Source organism: Solanum dulcamara, chromosome 11 (genome assembly GCF_947179165.1).
Source record: "Solanum dulcamara chromosome 11, daSolDulc1.2, whole genome shotgun sequence".
NCBI classification, from domain to species: domain Eukaryota; kingdom Viridiplantae; phylum Streptophyta; class Magnoliopsida; order Solanales; family Solanaceae; genus Solanum; species Solanum dulcamara.
The window spans coordinates 39,077,370-39,097,217 of record NC_077247.1 but is presented as its reverse complement, the minus strand read 5'-3'; the positions used below and the strand labels follow the sequence as shown (position 1 = coordinate 39,097,217).

General features: G+C 31.4%; 1 protein-coding gene across 1 annotated transcript; it reads right to left on the bottom strand.

The window, feature by feature from the left end:
- Window positions 1-5,719: 5,719 nt before the first annotated feature.
- LOC129874820 (salicylic acid-binding protein 2-like) lies at window positions 5,720-9,098 on the bottom strand. Its single transcript, XM_055950189.1, has 3 exons — window positions 8,533-9,098; window positions 6,221-6,358; window positions 5,720-6,140 (listed from the first exon to the last, which is right to left on the bottom strand). The coding sequence occupies exons 1-3, from the start codon at window positions 8,896-8,898 to the stop codon at window positions 5,859-5,861; spliced, it is 786 nt and encodes a 261-aa protein (XP_055806164.1). The 5' UTR covers window positions 8,899-9,098; the 3' UTR covers window positions 5,720-5,858.
- Window positions 9,099-19,848: the final 10,750 nt, after the last annotated feature.

The window sequence follows — 19,848 nt, the reverse complement described above, 5'->3', positions numbered from 1 at the left end:
TTTTTATTTTTGGTGAGATAATCTTCATTCCAGGTATGTAAGGCTACTCATAACGTTGGATTGAGTTCATCCACGTGCCTTACATCTTCATTGATTTTAGTTGAGCTGAGTTTGAGATTCCATGAGTTGAGTGCTTGAGTTATCTATAATTTCTATTGAGTTTTGTATATAAATTCATATGTATTAATGATGTTCTAGAGTTGAATTTTGTTGAGAGTATGGACTCATGTATTCATTCACATGAACCCAAGATGAGATTTCATTTTTGTCATAATTCGTCTTGAGTTTGAGATTGATGGTTTTTCATGTACAATTAAAATATTGCTTTCAAAGTGAGGTGGTGCATATTTTAATGAGTTTGATGAAATTGAACATCGAGTTAGATGAGGATTTTGAAGCAAGATGTTTGATGATGATGTAAATGATGTTCATCTTTAAAAAGTGAAATGGTTGATGAAGATCTAATGTTGATGATGATGTTTTGAGATGTAATGAATTGGAGTCTAATGTGACTACATGATATGATTTGCATAATTCGATTTGATTGGAGTCTTGTGAGCACTTTGAGTATAAATGATTGTTTGAGAAGGAGTTTTAGTAATGATTTGTGAACATTTTTGCATAAATTATTTATGCGCTATTTTGAGTTTAAAAAATGGTTATTTTCATCTTTGATTTAGAAAGAGTTTGAGCATGAGTAATAAACGAGTTGAACATTTTTACATTAAAACGTCTATTGTGAGTTTGACTTGAGGAGTAAAAATTATGTTTTAAATGCATTTAATACTTATTGCATGATTGAGTTGAAAGCATGTCTTAAATGAAAATATTAACGATTGTTGATTTGGAGTCCTGATGAGTCTTGAAAGGATTGCCTAATTGAATGAAGTGATGATTGAAATTGATTGAGTTTTGAAAGAAGGTCCAATGAGACCAGATTGATTAAGTTTTGAAAAGAGTCCAATGAGACTAAATGAGTTGATTTGAACTACGTCCAAAAGAGACTAAATGAGTATTTTGAGTATTTTACTCACCTAATAGATATGAGCATATTGAGTCTTGGGAGGAGTATTGAGCACCGAATTAGGTAAGAGTATAGTTCATACTCGAATCCCATGAACTACGTAGCCAACGTAGGAAGGGATTGGAATGTTAAAGTCGGATGTTTCCCTATTTCATTGTCCTGACATGATAGGACTTGATTGATTATTGGATCCATGATTGGTTGATTCGTTTATACCCTAACAAAGTATAGACGGATGTGATAACAACATCGGCTTGTTGTACATCACTAGCTTATAGGTGATGGTTGTCGATTAGAGAAACTCTCAAATTGAGTGGATTGTACATGAAATGATTGATTTGATTGAGATTGTAGATGATTGAGTCATATTGTATAACATTGTTAAATTCCAATATGCATATTGATTGAGTTGATTCCTTTGACTTTATTATTGAGTTGATTGTATATGATTAGGTTGGATTGGATGGTATGTGATTGGATTGAATATGATTGTATACGATTGTATTGGATTGGATTGTATATGATTGAATTGGATTGGATTGTATATGATTGAATTGGATTGGATTATATATGATTGGATTGGATCAGATTGTATATGATTGGATTGGATCGAATTGTATATGATTGGATTGGATTATATATGATTGGTCTCTGTCTAAATTGTATTCTTACTTTAGACTTATGACACCTTGATTGAGTCTCTCTTATCTTTCTGATTTGAGATATTTGGACTTATATTATTCTACCTTAATGTATGTTTCATTCTGTCATATTACATACTCGTACATTCCACGTACTGACGTACGGACGCTCATCATTTCATGATACAGAGATAGGTTTAAGAGATCATGAATAGGCTCACCGTTGAGGATCTGTTCACACTCAGCTTATTAATGAGTTCTCCCCTATATTCGGAGGATACCGCTTATGTTATTCTTGCGTTGAGTTTAGTCTTTTTATTTTGATTTGAGGTAGCCATGAACCTGTCATTGACACCAATTAGATAGTAGTGATAGAGGCTTCATAGACTAGATAGTGATGGATCGATTGAGTATTTTATTTTCTTGAATTGTTCTTCTCAGACTATTTTAATGACATAGATCGGAGTTCGATTTGTTGGCCCATGGCCTTTCTTCCTTGAACTAGATTGTTGATTGGAATTGCCCACTTAATTACCTCTTTATTTTAAGTCTTTCGATGATTGAGTGAATGAACGAATGTGTGATCAGGCCAAGTGGTTCGCTTGGGAGCCAGTAATGATTTTCGAGTACCGTCCACGTCTAGGGTACCCTCCTGGGGCGTGACACATATTTTCTTCTATTATTTTTTTGTTTAATCAACCTCATAAAGAAGATTAAATGTGAAATCATAAATATAAAGAGTCTTTTATGTAAGTATAACTTTGTAAGTAGTGTAGTTTAACTCCTAAAAAATTACAAAACTTTATTAATGGAAATGGTAAACATGAAAAAAAAAATCAAACATTTCTCTTGAACTTTGAATAACTCGATTATTTTGAACAATGAAAAAACTTTAAAAATTCAGTTAACATGAAATAAAGGGAGTTATGGATTAGTAGCCTATAAATACCTATTTATCTTTTGTTTTTTCGCCTATTAATGGGTTAGTAGCCTATACTAAAATTCATAGAACCTATAAATACGTATTTATCTTTCAATCTATGGGGAAGGCGAAAAACTATTCATGTGAAGAAACGGACTTTTGTAGCCAAAACAGAGTAGGGAAAGATGTAAGTATTAAACATGAAATTCTTGGTTGACAAAACTTTTGATATTGTGCTCGACTGCTCTCTATTCCCTATCATTTCAGTAAATTTTAACTGCTCACATTTTTTTTAATATTTCACAACTGATTTTAGAGATAACATCAATTAATGGACATGAGATATAAAAATTGTAAAAGAAAATCGTCATTACAAGAATTGATACATTTTAATTATATATCTCACCACACTCTTCACCAATACATAGAAACACAACACAATCATATATCCATCTAATATTTTTTCAACAACAACAAATTATTCAAATCCATTATGTAACGCAAAATGAGTAATTTGAAGATGTTGAAATGAGACGTCTACGAGGACACATTAATGTAAATATCAATTTCATTTCCGTGAAATTTGGTGTTTTGTAAGATAATGTACACTTATTAAGAAAAAAAAGTTTAAAATATAAATTAAATATCACTTTCCACTTTTATCCTTTTAGTTATTGTTAAACTCTTTTTGAAAATAGAAATTATTCAAAGTAAATTCTTAAATATGAGCAATTGACTCTTTTGAATTTATCACCTAGAAAATGTAAATGAGAGAAAAAATAGAAAAAGAATCAAACATTTATCTTGAACTTTTAACAAATCACTTATTTTAAACTATGGAAAAAAAAACTATTTTTTTAGTTAATATAGAATAGAGGGAGTATTTTACATCACTTTAGTGTGTGAATGACACTATTCATTAACATCAAATCACTTTTTTATTATTTTGTTATAAAAAAAATTTTAATTTAATATATTATATATTTTAATTAAGTCTCTAGTATACTTAATTATTTTCTATGTAATATATTTATAGTATTTATTTTAAATCTTAAATTTAGTGTATAATTTTTATAAATCAATTTTCATATATATTACTTTTATATAAAATTTAAGCTATTTTACAATAAATTATAATTGTATAACTAAATATAACCATCATAAAAATAAAAAGTTCAAACGGTGCCACATAAAATGAGACGGGGGAGTAATAAATAACACAATATATTTTAAACTTAGATTATTTAAAAATCTATGGTATACAATAGTTTTATATTAAATGATTATATAAGAAAAGAATATAAATTTTATAGGGTGAATGTGTGAGAAAAAAAGATTTCTTTTATGAAATAAGGAAATATAAATAAAATAAAAATAATAATATTATATTTAAGAGAGAAAGATATAAAGAGAATATTTTTTTTAATGTAAAATTTAGTGCAGTAAATTTGAATTGATTTAACTAAAATTATGTTGACATTGATAATTTGGTGTTTTGGATCGGAGATCTTACCTTCTCTCAAATTATTGTTGTTATTTCTAAAAATGAATATCTTTAATTATTTGATAGTTTTTTAACATTTAAAATAAAATTAATTATGATTATTTTATTTTTAACAATAATTTGAGAGGAGGGAAGAAGCACCAAATAAGGAAGGTGGAGTTTAGGGGTATTTTAGAAAAATGAGAAAAGACGTAAAGGCCAATTGAAGTTGTTCCATTTTCTTAAAAGATACCTTAATTTTGTGGGCTTTTATTGCTCCTAAATAATTTTAAAGTAATATTATTGCGTTATTTTTTAATCAACCCCATTTTTTTTTAAAAAAAGTAATGTCACGCACTAATTATTATGTGACCGAACAGAGTTCTCTCCCAATTTTTTTTTCTTTCTTCTTTTTCACCTTCCACCCCACCCCCCACGTTTAAGCCCTCCTCCATTTTGTTTATATTTTTTTCTTCTTCAATCAACTTTCTTTTTTCTTAATGACACATTAATTAAGAAGCTCACATTAATTAATATTATAGATAAAAAAAATAGTGAAGTAGATCATAAAAGTAGAGGAAAAATTTAAATCATTTGTCGCCAAAAAATGTTTTTTCGCCGGATAAAATGGTTACTAGTAATGATCATCTCCTTCGTCATTTTTTTCTTTGACGTTTTATTATCTTTTCATCATCTTTATCGAAAAATTAAACATCAACGACGAAATTTATTACTAATGTAGTGCAAAAAACATCTCTTTGTAGCCAAAAAATGTTTTTTTATCAGATAAAATGGTGATCAATAGTAACCATCTCCCTCTTTATTTTTTTTTGTCATTTTTATTATCTTTTCATCATTTCTATTAAAAAAAAAATCAAACACAACGATGGAAATCGCTATCAACGCGTTGAAAGACCGAAAAAACAAAGAATTTAATAGAAAATAAAATTAAAAAAGGAAAGAAAAATAAAAATTAAAAAGTAATGAAATGATTGATTTTGGAAAGAAAAAACGTTGAATTAAACTCTGGCCATATTGAATTAAAATGGTCTATTTACAAAAATATTAAATAGTTTTGTGGGTAAGAGCACACACACAAAATTTAAAATATTTTTTTTAAAAAAATGAAACAACTTTAATTATGTCTTTATGTCTTTTCATAAGAAAAATTAAAAATTAAGTGGTACCATCCTAAAATTAGCAAAAACCCATATGGCCATATATATATATATATATATATATATACCAAATAAAATAAAATCTTCAACTACCCCCAAAAAAAGAAAGCTACAGTTGAAGAAATAATATGATGTGACCGCCCAGTGGTTTCCCACCTCTTCTTAGCAAACCCATATGGCCATATATATATATACCAAATAAAATAAAATCATCAACTACCCCCAAAAAGAGAAAGCTACAGTTGAAGAAATAATATGATGTGAATCATCAACTACCCCCCAAAAAAGAAAGCTACAGTTGAAGAAATAATATGATGTGACCGCCCAGTGGTTTCCCACCTCTTCATTCATGATGAGAATTAAACTTTGCTGATGCAAAAAGGTGTATGGTACTAGCTAAGCAGTGTCAGTAAATCTTAACTGCTCTTGTATTTAATATATCACAACTCAGCAATCAGTGGACATGAGACATAAGAATTGTAAAAGAAAATTGTTATTGATACAATTGAATTATCTCACCACACTGTGTTCAACAAATATTTTTTCCAGTTGAAAGCAACAACAGCTAATGTTGAGATACGACGACTACGACAACACATTAATGTAGAGGTCAATTGTATTTATGGGCAATCTCCAAAAGAGTGGCACAAAGTTGTTTGGGCATACTTAACATTGCCATATGATCAGCACCTTTAATCTCCTTTGCTTCAGTGACACCAATATTGTCAATTTGCCAAAGTTGGAATTCTTGTGATATGGCTTTGTCCTCTGTGCATACTATATAAACTCTTTTCACTGATCCATACCCTTCATCTGTGAAATACTTTGCCTTCGACAGATCTTCCAGAAACAGAGAGCTTGCTCTCACCAATGATGACGCTAATGCAAGATCCTAGCACATTATCGTTCAAATGTCAAGTTGCTTCTATTACGAAACGAAAATAAGGTATACAATTAAAGAGTAAAGCTTACCTCAGGAGAGCATAATTGGTAGAGCTTGTAAGCCAAAAATTTGGGGCCAAAAGTCATGGATGTCAGTGGCTCTTCAGGGGAACCACATGGTAAAAATTGGGTATCTAACCAATTTTCTGCTGGTGTCCGTTCATTATACTTCACAAAATTAAATTAAAATTGGGTTTATAAGTAAAACATGCCAAGATAGTCAAATACTATAAAATGCGTTTTGAACGCGTAGTCAAAAAAAAAAAAACACATTTTGAACGCGTAGTCAAAAAGGGAAAAAAACGCGTAGTCAAAAAGGAAGGTGCAATACGCGAATTTTACGCGTTTCTAGTTTCTTATGCCTCTTGTCCTCATTTAGATCATCCCACAAAATACAATCCAAAAGAGTAAGAACATAAAGAGAATTATACACCAAAATAAATTTTGTAGTCTTGAGTGTCCTCTTTAGTAAGTTATTCCTTTTACAAAAGAAAAAATATTAATTGTTGTTTCCTCCTTATATCTAAGAGCAATGTACTCCTATATTTTCATTATTTATTATCATATCAAACTTTAGTTATATTAAGGAAAAAATTGACATTGGTGGGGGATTAAGAAGAAATTACGAGGGTTGTGCTTAAAAGCCATGGAAATTAGAGGAATAAAAATCGGTTTTTGAAAAATCAGAAAGTACAGTGCTGAAGAGAGAACAAAATCCAATAATGATTCTTGATTTAGCAAAGAAATAGTAGAAGCATAAATCACTTTCAATTCATATTCACACAAAGAGTAAACATAAATATCTATGGGGATGTATTTAAGTGTGTGTTATGATGAAAGAGAGCGAAAGAATATCGAAAAAGAAAATGAAGAGAAAACGACATTAAAAACAAATTAGTCAAGTCACTCTCTTTAAGAGAGTAAAATACTCTCTGTGTCAACTCAGAGTTTAAAGAATTATATATTTTATTTTTAAAAGTTTCAGAGGATAATAAGATCCTCTTAAAATATTGAGTAATTGAAAATTTGATAATAAATTAAAGAAATATTTGGCTATTTTCTCCTCTTTTTTTTTTTAAAAAAAGTTAAATCAAATAGGCCTGTTTCACAAGTTGTGGTTCAATAATTTGAGAGGAGGGTAGCGTCATTGTCAGTCTTTCTATATGGGGAACTACCAATCAATGTGACGCTGACTACATTGTTTCTTGTGCGTTTCTCCAACTGCACGTTTCAATTTTTGTCGTTGTTTGAAAGCTACCGATTAATAACTTGTTTTTGGTAAGCACCTACTCCCTCCGTATACTTTTACTGGGCGAACTTTGCTCATTTTTTAAAAAACAATAATTACTATAAATCTTTCCATCACAAAAATCTGTATTAATAGATATATAGTATTAAGTTTTTGAGAAATAATTTGAGGAATATATAATTAATATTGACATTGCGGAAGGAGTATATGATTTTGCTAATCTTACCATGGCACCCATTTTTGAATTTTCTAAAACACTCCTAACAATTTATTGCAACACATTACGAAGGAAGGGTCTTTTCAAAATAAATTACATTTTGATTTTTATAAGTTTTGAAAAATGTCTTTAAATCAAAATAGATACTATTTTTTCTCCATTTTATTTTACTTTCTCACGATATTAAAAATCATTTTTCTTCATTCGCAATGTCTTTAAATCAAAATAGATACTATTTTTTCTCCATTCGCAATAAAAAGATTCTTAAGACTCATGTCAATCAATATGGGTGAAGCAAAAGTGAGCGGAGGGAGTGGTGGTTCTCTATGTTTTTAATCAAAACGTCAACTACAACCTTGCCTTCTTTGTTGCTCTTATTAATGATATTAATAAGTTCGAAAGTTTCATCTTTGTATTCTTGATTGAACTGTAGACTAGCTGTATATTTTACCTAATGTTAGCATGTGCTTACCTAATATAACTATTTGCAAAATGGCAGACCTAGACTAGACGAAGCTGCAATTAGTTCGACATAACTTGTACGCTTTTTATCCATTTTACTTATCTATTATATATATTAAAAATAAATGTTCATTATGAAAAATCAAGAGATAAGTACTATTATATACTTATTTTAGCTTTATTATTAAATATACTAATCATTTTTCTAACATTTAAATAACTTATAATAATTAAGAGAGATATAATAAAATCATCATTTTATTTATCACTACCTCTTAAGAAATGTGTAAAGTTAAATATGAAAAAGAATAGTCCTATTGATTTTAAATTCTCAATTCGCAAGTAAGCGAACAAGAATCACAAAAATCGTGATGGAATGATAATATCAAATATATACATATATATTATACTCACCTTATCCAAAACATAGGAAGACATGTGAAAAGAATCTGGCATGAAAGCAGCCAAGAAAACAGCAGCATAGATCTTTTGTGGGTATTTTCCCATAGCAAGTCCTAAATTCATACCACCAAGACTATGTCCTACTAGTATGACTTTTTCTTCTTGTGGAAGAGATTCCATCAATTCCATCAATGGCAAAGTGTAATCATGAAGGGTGTGAAGTTGCTCTATTTTTCTCAAATCAATACCAGAGGCTGCTAAGTCAAAGGAAGTGACCTTGTGCCCTGCATCCTCTAGCAATGGTTTTAGCTTGTACCAACACCAACCTCCATGTCCTGCACCATGTACCAAAACAAAATGTTTCTTCATAGGTTCCATTTTTAGGCCTGTGATTTATTTTGTTTATTTGGTTTGGGTCTAAAAGAACTCTAATAAGATGGGTTTATATAGTGGTTTGGTGGACATCAGAGCATGGAAAATTTATTGCAATTACCGGTCAGAATTTTACACCTGGCCAATAGTTAAATCTCATTGATCAGCGTGTTTTTGATAGAATAGTCGACTATAGGGGTGGAGAGAAGAAGAGACATTGGATAATTGAGATTAAACAAAATTATGATGGAGATACATTTATCTGGCGAGTTTTCAATATTACAAATTTTATTAAAATTTGAATTTCAAATACATGTATATATTGATGTGTTAGATATATGTATCTAGGATGCATGGGATTAAAATTATGTGAGATTCATTCTAGATATACTGTTGTGATTTGTTTTAAATATATTTTATTCAAGTGGATTCATATGTATCTAACTCTCTCGCTCGCTTTTCTCCTTTTGTATTTGTATTTCAGAATGTATCTGATATTTCATATACATGCATCTGATGTGATTCACATTTATTTGGAATACACACTATCTCGCTCGCCTTCCTTACATCTCGCTAGCCTCTCGCCTTTCTCGCTCGTCTCTCTCCCTATAAATATGTATTTCAGAGTGAATCTAATAGTAAAAATGCATTTATCTAAATATATTTAACTTGAAATCTGATATGATATTATTAATTAATGAGGCAGTATGTGATTTTTTCAAACTATAGGAAGAATTAGTAAAAAAGGTAAAAATATTTGTGTAATTAAATAATTTTATCTTATAAATTTTGGTCCAACTTGTCCCATCAAAATTTGTACGTTTTTAAAATAATATTTTTTTTACTATTTTATTCTTATTCCTCTTCGATAACATTTTATTTAAGAACAAGACATAACTAATTTATATGATGAACATTTAATACTAAAAATAAAAGATAAAGTAATTAATTTTATCTATTTTTTTAAGAAAATAACAAATAATTGAAATAAATATTGTCAATTAATATGAGACGGGGAGAAATAAGAGAGCTAATGCATTTTTAATTTTCTTACTAATGGTCACGGGTCTTTAATAGAATAGTCAAGTTTTTTCTGGAACGGAGAGAGATTGGAGAATTGAATTTAACAAAATGATACTCTTTACGTTTAAAAAAGAATAACGTAGTTTGATTTGATATAAAGTTTAAAAAAAATAAAGAAGATTTTTTAATTTTGTGGTCTTAAATTAACGTTATATCAAATGTACTAAAATGGTCTTTAATTTTGTGGCCTTAAAAATATTACGTGGAAGACTGAAATTATAGTGCTGCCAAAAAAGAAAAATTATCATTTTTTAAAAATAAACTAAAAAAGTAGGTCATTCTTTTTTAAATGAAGAAAGTAATAACTAATTTGACTAAATTATAGAAATTTGCTTATTTTAAAAAGTGTTTTAGCGAGAAACAATTAGTGTTACTCTTCCTGTATTAATGTTAGCAAACCAGAAACAATTAAGATGAAAATAAAAAATAGTATCCGAGTCCACAGAATTCACTATGTGTCCTTAAGAAATTTAATCCTCTCACTGTATTCGAGGTTATGAATTATTTTCTCCCAAGATAAAATGGATAAACTATTAAAGAAGTAGTGGTACCTCAAACTTCAATAATTTCAGCGAACTCAAAAACCAGCAACAAAATCATACAAAGACTCAACTTTGTTTGAAAGAAAATATATATGCAGAAGAAGGAGAATTTTGATGTTTAAAAATGAGAGGAAAATCCTCTATTTATAAACAACAAATGGTAGTGTGAACAGGTGCTTATTGTGGCTTATCATAAAAGTCACAATCTTTCACAAAAGTCACAACCTTTTAGAAAAGTCGCAAATCTTCAAGAAAGTCACAACTTTTGTTGAAAAAGTCACAATCTTTCGAAAAGTCACAACATTTTGGAACGGTCACAACCTTTTGAAAAGTCACAACCTTTTGAAAAGTCACAAACTTTTGAAAAGTTATAACCTTTCGGAACGGTCACAACCCTTCGTAAAGGTCACAACCTTTCATTTCCTATTAACACCTTTAAAACCCAACAATCCCCCACAATCAAAAGATTTTAGTTTCCAAACATTAGACACAATCGAAATCCACACAGAGTATAAAACTACACAAGTTTTAGTCTCTAAAACAGAATTAGAAAATCATAAGGATATGATTTTCTTTTCAAAAAACTTTCCTTCATTACCAAGTTTGTTGGACTGACTTTAAATTTATTAATGATAAATTCTATAGAGCTTCCACGTAGTCAGACCAAATAATATTATCTTTTATGGAATAAATTTAACATTCGATGAAGTTTTTTATATTCTTCAAATCGAATATTAAAATTTTCTTTTCTTCTTCTTTTTTGAAAAAAAAAATGTCTTGCTATCGACGTTCTTGGATTAAGATTCTTGGAAGATGCATCAAATATTGGATGTAATACATATAAAAGTATTTTTCTACCCAATTTTATCATAACAGATAATAAAGTTTTAAAAATAGTTTGTGAAAACTATTAAGACAATAACACATTATTTAACTCAATCATCTTTAATTTGACCAAGGTTATGGTAAGAAAAAAAATACTACTTAGTAGTATCAAGTCTAAGATTCTTTAATAATGTACTTACGTAGACATAGCAGAATCATATAGATACCATGGCAATGACTTCTAAGATCTATCGTGCCCCAATCCAAAAATCTCAGATACAGAAAAAAAATCCTTAAGATTGTTACTCCTCATGTATTAATGTTAGCAAACCAGAAACAATTAAGATGAAAATAAAAAATAGTATCCGAGTCCACAGAATTCACTGTGTATCCTTAAGAAATTTAATCCCCTCACTGTACCCATGGTTATGAATTATTTCCTCCCAAGATAAAATGGATAAACTATTAAAGAAGTAGCGGTACCTCAAACTTCAATAATTTTAGCGAACTCAAAAGCCAGCAACAAAATCATACAAAGACTCAACTTTGTTTGAAAGAAAATATATATGCAGACGAAGGAGAAATTTGATGTTTAAAAATGAGAGAAAAATCCTCTATTTATAAACAACAAAGGGTAGTGTGAACATGTGCTTATTGTGGCTTATCATAAAAGTCACAATCCTTCACAAAAGTCACAACCTTTTAGAAAAGCCGCAACTCTTCAAGAAAGTCACAACTTTTGTTAAAAAAATCGCAATCTTTCGAAAAGTCACAACATTTTAGAACGGTCGCAACCTTTTGGAAAAGTCACAGCCTTTTGAAAAGTTACAACCTTTCGGAACGGTCACAACCCTTCGTAAAGGTCACAATATTTCATTTTCTATTCACACCTTTAAAACCCAACAATTAGTGTTTAGATAATATTTTGGTAATCAAACATTTTATTACCATAGAGAAGCTTTACACATCAAGAATAGCAGCAAATAAATAAGATAAGAAAAACTATAATTCCATGCCTACATTGATTGGTATTTATCCACCCTAAGTGCATGCTTCAAAACACTCCTACACTTCCTATCTTCCTATACCAAACTGTCAAACAGCCTGAATAACAATTCAGTTTTGTCAGGTATCCTGTTAACTCCGGCGGTACCCTTGCTCTTTGAAATACCTCTTGTACAATTTATTTTATAATAATTTGCCAAGGTCTTATAGTCTGTTAGAAGATTCTACAGTTTTTTCTCTCTCCATAATTGGTACACTGCTGCAGTTAGTACCATTTTGTACACCTCTGCATCTTTGATCTTCCCCTTTGAATGTCTGAGCCCAGTGCACTTCTTCTTCCCATCCTTAGCTCTGTCTGTTAATACCTTGCCACTGTAGTAGTCTTTGTCAGATACTACTTGTTATTGGGCACTTAAAGAATAGGTGTTGAATGGACTCCTTCTCCTTCCTGCATAGTGGACAGATTACATCAGTTTCCTTCATACATTTTGCAAGTCTATCCTTTGTCTGCAACCTTCCTTTCATAGCTAGCCATAACACAAACTTTTATTTAGAACATCCTCTATTATTGCATATCAACTTCCTCCAAGAGATTTTAGGCCTGGTACCTCTCAGCATCAAGTACATTCTCTTGATAGAGAACTGTTCCATTGTTTTAAACACAATCTTATTAATTTCGACTTTATCTAAATACTTTGTAGCCTTAAAAAAATTCTGAATCATCCAAGAGGCCATTTTAGGCATGTTCATCCATTATCACCACCTTTGACATAGTATGTATGTACCCAAATCACCCACAGATTTTCTTTGGACTAGCAAAGATCCCACAACATTTTGCATATAATTGATTTGTTCCATATCTCCACGTTAATCAGATTCAAGCCTCCATTTACCATGGGTGAGTAGACCTACTTCCAGGCCACCAAGGATTTTCTAGTCACCTTTGCAGACCCTGTCCATAAGAATCTTTTGCATATCATTTCAATAAACTGTATTATCCTTTTAGGTAGTATAAAGACTATAGCCCAGAAAGTTGGTATTGAGAACAATAAACTTCTGATCAGTTGCAATCTTTCTGCATATGAGAGGAACTTTGTAGTCCAAGAGGTCACTCTGCCCGACATCTTCTCTATCAGTGGGTCACATAGCTCAGGAGATAATTTTTTAGAGCTTAGGGGAATCCCTAAGTATCTAAATGGTAAGACTCCCTTTTCAAATCCTAGTACTTTCATTATCTGATTTTGCACTTCAATTGTAACACTATCAAAGTAAGAACTTTTATTTGGATTATCGATCAAACATGAGGCCAGACTGAAAGTGGTGAACTTCTGGAGCAACCTTGCAGAAGAGCAATAAATCATCTATAAATTTTAGTTGTATCAATTCTTGATTAGCACATCTAGGATGGTATTTAAACACAACACCCTCTATTAGCTCATTTATCAATCTACATAGATATTCCATAACTAAACAAATAGACAAGGAGATAAAAGGTCCTCTTACCTTAGCCCTTTCTTTGCTTGGAAGGGGGTAGATGAGGATCCATTAATAAAGATGGAATAGGTCATTGATGTGAGACATTCCATAATCCATGATATAAATATACTAGGAAATCTCAATAACTGCAGTACTTGCTATACATAAGGCCATTCTACTGAATCATATGCTTTTTGCATGTCTATCTTAAACATACTCCTTGGTGATATACCAGTTTTACCATACCCTTTGATGAGTTCATGGCTCATGATTATGTTGTCATTATTCATTCTTACTGGCACAAATGCATTTTAGGACTTATCTACCGGACAGTCCATTACAGCTTGCAGTTTGTTAGCAATGACTTTTCCAATCACTTTGTATAACATAGTACAACAAGAGATAGGCCTGAAGTCCTCCACAATAGCTGAATTTTTTATTTTAGGAATCAAAGTAATTGAAGTAAGTTTAGTGGCTTAAACATTTTAGTAGCATTGAAGGACATCATAATTGCATTTGAGATCTCTTCTCCCATAATTGTCCATCCCTTCTTAGAAAAATAAGTATTAACGACATCATATCTTGGGCTCTTCTTATCACTGATACCTGCTAGAGCCTTTAGAATTTCATCGTTTCCACCTTCCTGATAAGACATCTTTGTTGATCTATTGATAACATGGAACTACTCCTCATGACAATTGCATCTACTGCAGGTAGGATAGATGCTGCAGAACATAATAGTTGTTTATAGAATTTTGAGATTTCCTTCAGAAATGTTGTGGCATAGTAAGAGTAACACCTTCAAGAGTCATCAGTTGAGTCAATTTGTTCCAACTTTGTCTTGACTTGAGGCAGGCATGGAAATAAGCAGTGTTAGCATCCCTAGTTTCAACCACTGAACTCTAAATTTTTACATTATAATACTCTCTTCTATTTTCAGTCACTTCACTAGTTCATCTTTGCACTCTTTCTCAGTAAGTACTAGGCTACTAATTACAGCAGGGTCATTCATGGTTGCCTGTATGTTCATAAGTTTTTGTCTAGCTTCTTGTACCCTTAGTTCTATCCCCTTAAACTCCTTAGTATTTAACTTTTTAATCTCCAGTTTTATCCCTTTTAAATTCTTCCATACACCCCTCATTGTTGGATGTGCCATGTTCCTCCATCCCACTTTGACAACATCTATAAAGCCAGGATGATCAACAATCCAATTGAAGAATTTGAAAGATTTGCGTCTACTTTCTTGCTGTTCACACAGTTCAAAACTCAGAGGGCGGTGGTCTGATAGTAATAGATCCATAATATGCCCCTGGGTATACTCCCATCTTTGAATCCATGCTGGGTTGACTAGTATCCAATCTACTTTGCTATGTATGCGCCCATTAGATCAGGTGTATCTCCTTCCTAAACATCCCATTTCTACCATATGCTCAGCCTTCACAAAGTGTTTAAAATCATTCACCTTCCTATCCATCACAACATTGCCTCCTATCCTATCATCACCAGATAATATTGTACTGAAATCTCCCATGATTATTTGTGGATCAGCTATAACTTGTTAACTGGCTCAATTGTCTTCATAGATATTTCTTGTCATTTATAGTGTGTATTTCATGTACCCCGATAAGGAAGGAACTTTTATTTAATTGGAGTATTGTTACATACTCATGGATAAATTGTTGGTGGACTTCTTCCTGTCTGAACTTCACTATATTTGGATCCCATAAGATCCATATTCTCCCCCTAGGGTCTGTAGCATAGTTATCAATCCATTCCTACCTTCCAACCATTTTCATGATCACCTTACTTGCCTTTGCCTCCTTTATTTTGTGTTCCAGAATTACTATAATTGCTACTTTATTACTACTACTACAGAACTTTTCAAACTCTCCATGCTTATGCACTTTATTCGATCCCCTAACGTTTCAGGCAATACACTTCATTAAGAACAAAAAGATAGTTGTATGGCTTTCATTGTACTTGGCCTAACCCTTTGTCTCACCATTGTTTTTCCTATCTTGTCCAACCAATCTAGTGTATTAAACCCATTAGAAGTATTCACATCTTGTTCCTTCTGAACTTTTTTATCCATTCTACTAGCAGATTTCCCTCTAGCAGTAGTCTACTGTTGTTCTTCCTTTTCAGGCTCACTATCATTCGTTCCCTCCTCTACCAGACGATCTTTGTATCTATCCCTGCTATCAATTAGGGGGTTGGTAGCCAGATCCAGTATTCTATCCACTCTCCGCACCTTCTTACCCTTTGGCTTACCCCGAGAAAACTCTCATCCATACACAAATGACCCAGCTGACAGCATTTGGCACAGTGCATAGGTCTGCATTCATACACCACTAGTTATTCAAATCCCCTCTTAAAAGAGTCCTGAACTGTCATCTTCTCTTTCAGCTGTTGAGTAACATTCATTTCAATTAATATTCTAGCATACGATATCCACTCCATATTAGTCGTACATGTATTTGACAGTTTTATCCATAACGGAATGGTGCGTAGGACCTCCTCCTTAAAGTTGAACTCAGGTGCCCAGGGTTTAATCATAACTGGCCTATTGAACATAGTGTAAGCACCCTTACACAATACATCCTCCTCCTCCTTAAGGCTATGGAACCTCATAACAAAGTATCCGTTGTTATGTAGCAACATCTTCGGTTTCTTGACAAAATTCCATTGACTACTAATAAATCGTTCAATCGCCCCAATGGAAGGATTAGTACTAACAACATAAATCACGATTGCTTTTGTCCACACTCCATTTTCCCCGTCAACATCCTCCGCCGTCAGTTGTATTACCACCTCCCCTTCCTGAATTACAGGTGGAATATACGAGAGGTTCATCCCCTTGGCAGATTTAAAAAAAATACTTTTGAGTGATAATTAGTGTTTGGTCAAGTTTCGTAAAAGCGTTTAAGTGTATTTTTTTGAAAAGTGTTTTTGGAAAAAAGCTAGTACTCCCTCTGTTTCTATTTATATATCGTCCTTATCATTTTTTTCTCTTATTTGTTATCTATTCGTTATTTGTTTGTTGTTTTTCTCATAAAACTTTTAATTTCTTATTTTTATCTAACATTTTTTTATGCATTTATGCTTTTACTGAGTCGAGGGTCTATAGGAAACAACCGTCTTACCTTGGTAGGAGTAAGGTCTGCGTACATTCTACCCTCCCCAGACTGTGGGATTTCACTGGGCTGCTGTTGTTGTATCATTTCTCAAAATCAATGCATAACTGATATTTTTTTTTCTATTTTACCCTTGTGAATTATTAGCCTTAAAATTATACATTATTTGACCAACATAGAAAAACTAAATAAACAATTCATGTATATTGGTCAAATTAATTAATCAAAATAAATTAATTCATGTTCATTGGTTGAAAATTTGATACATGTTCATTGGTAAAAACAATCCACCGAGACCAATTTTGCAATGTTTAACTTTATTATATCATACTCCAACCGTCAAATGCCCGAGATACTACAAGGTCGCTTTTTTCAATCCCAAGAACGAAGTTGCAGAAATAAAAATTATTTTAAAACTTTTTTGTATTAATTCCGCAATTGACCCGCTATAGCGGGCACCAACCCACTATGGCAACCCCGCCTTAGCAAGATTTCACCCGCTATGACGGCTTGCGCGGAGACAGAAACTCAGAATTTCTCCCCCAAGCCCCCATTTCGCAATACAACCTCGAGCCTAGACGTTTCAAAAAAAATCTTTCACGCCAAGTTCGATATTGGAGTTCTACTTATTCAATTTCAATTCTGAAAAGTCATATGGACTCCTTAACGTCTTAGCTATTAAAAAAATACAATCCACGCTTAGACATTAACCCCAATCAATTTCAAGATATCCCTAAACATCACCTTACTCAAATTTCATATGAAATTGGCGTAGCCTGAAAATTTTAAGGTACTACATAGTTTTTTTAGCCCCAATCTTTTCATCATTGGCTTTTCCATAACTATCGGAGGGGTCGTTACATTAAATGTATTCTTAAAGTTTTTGTCAGACATGCACACCAGTTCTTAACCAAATCAGTCAATCTAATTACTCCTATACACTATAACAAAATTGACTTTTAAGGCAATAATTATGTATATTAATAAAAAATGCTAAAGCTATTATAGACATTAGTTAATTGTCATCAGATTTAATATTGCTATAAACTTTAGCGATATTTACAAAAAGTGTAAAAATGTAATTGCCTCTAAAGAATATATATTTAGCAATAATTAAGCTATTGTTATTAATTGATTGCGGCTAAAAATCATTTTGAGTATAATAAAATTTGCTTAAAAGGAATCCAAAATTTGAAAACAAATCTACTTCTTACCCTACATCTAGATTTTTTAACAGATAAATAAGATATTGTTTTTGGATCTGTCGCTTCATGCAATCTAATCTGGATCTACTCAGTAAATTCTGGAATGCACGTCTTTAATTTATCAACAATTTAATTTAAAGCTCAACGTGTGGTCTTTTTTTTCTTTTTCTCCTTTTTAAAGGTTTATCAATTACTTCAATCATTTCCTATTAATGAGATGATATGACAACCTATTTTGTTTCCGAAAGGAAATGTAATAACACGAAATAATTATTGGGTTGGAGTGGAGCTGTTTAAATATATTAGTAGTCTAAAGTTAAATTAGAACAAAATTTTAAATTTTAGTTATTATTTTTTTACAAAATTTATTATAATTAATTTTTTTAATCTTTTTTGAGACATAATATTCTATATTTTTCAAACTTCTAGTAGTTTTTTTCCCTACACGAAAAGTTTATACTATCAATAAATAATATACAATAATTTTTATTAAAATACATATAATATATCATTACTTAAAAAACTTGAGGTCCCTGAAATTTAATTGCCTTAGACAACTGCCTTATATTTTTTTAGCCTGTATAGAGCCTGTCGGATCCATTCATAATTATTCCGATTGTTAACTTCTTTTTCTTTAGAAAAAATAGTTTTGACAAAATAATGTTGTTTCTTTCATTAAAACGTTCCATTATACTAACATTTTATATACTGTTTTAACCAATTACTGTAAGATTAGAATTTCCCTTTTAAAGTATTCAATTTAAAATTATATGGTGTACTCTTAATTATCTGGTATCAACATCAGTCTAGCCATTTGAAATGCCACAAGCAAAACAAAAGAAAAGTAATTAAACAAAGAATTTACTAAAATAATAAATAACCAAAAATATAAAACTAGTTCATCTTCACTTATTAACCTCAAAAAATACTAGAATATTTCAAAATTATTTCTTGAGGAATTGATTATTTTTTTCAGTAGAATTTATTTTCTTCTCCATAATTGAAAATAAAAAATAAAAAAATAAAAAATTTGGGGGGTTGCGGCTGAAGTAGTATTTATGCCTTATTAAGGTTTTTTTTATTTTTTTTTATTTTTTATGGGAACAGACCCTACACGAGGCTCCCACCTCTCGTGCACAGTCAGGGGTTGAGCAACACCCCCAAGCCTTAACATAAATAATCAAAATAAAATACAAGGAGGGGGACATAAACCTTACCTCCGATCCTATGGTGGTTCATAAGTCGGCTAACCTATTAAGGTCGGCTAACTCATCCCCGATACAAAAAAGAGACTAACTATAACTAGAAAGCATTAAACCTATGAGAGGACTCCTCTCGGTACAAATCAACTAAGAAAGCATAAATGAGGGAGACTCTCCCCTTCCATGAGAATACAAGAAAGTAGCCTACACTAGTCCTATTCAATTATGCTACGACTCAGGCATAGCTACATTGAGAAAGAACAAGTATACGAACCTTCTATCTCGCATGGGTTGGGGAAATTCTTTTCATCTTTGCTCTTTTTAGACATGTCGTACCAAGTAGGTCCAAGGAAAGTTGCAGCAACAACAATCGTAGCTAAGGGGGATGAAATGATAGGAAGTAAATGTAGCCATAGCAGCCAGCTTGATTGGGATTGTAGTTAAGGAAGCTGAGGGACAGAATAGGTGTAATATGCATTTTGTA

Excerpts from the sequence above, each read along its gene's own strand:
- LOC129874820 (XM_055950189.1), bottom strand. The coding sequence starts at position 8,898 with ATGGAACCTATGAAGAAACATTTTGTTTTGGTACATGGTGCAGGACAT. Across the intron at positions 6,359-8,532 it reads CTTCCTATGTTTTGGATAAG|TATAATGAACGGACACCAGC; the intron begins GTGAGTATAATA and ends AATTTTGTGAAG. Across the intron at positions 6,141-6,220 it reads ACCAATTATGCTCTCCTGAG|GATCTTGCATTAGCGTCATC; the intron begins GTAAGCTTTACT and ends ATAATGTGCTAG.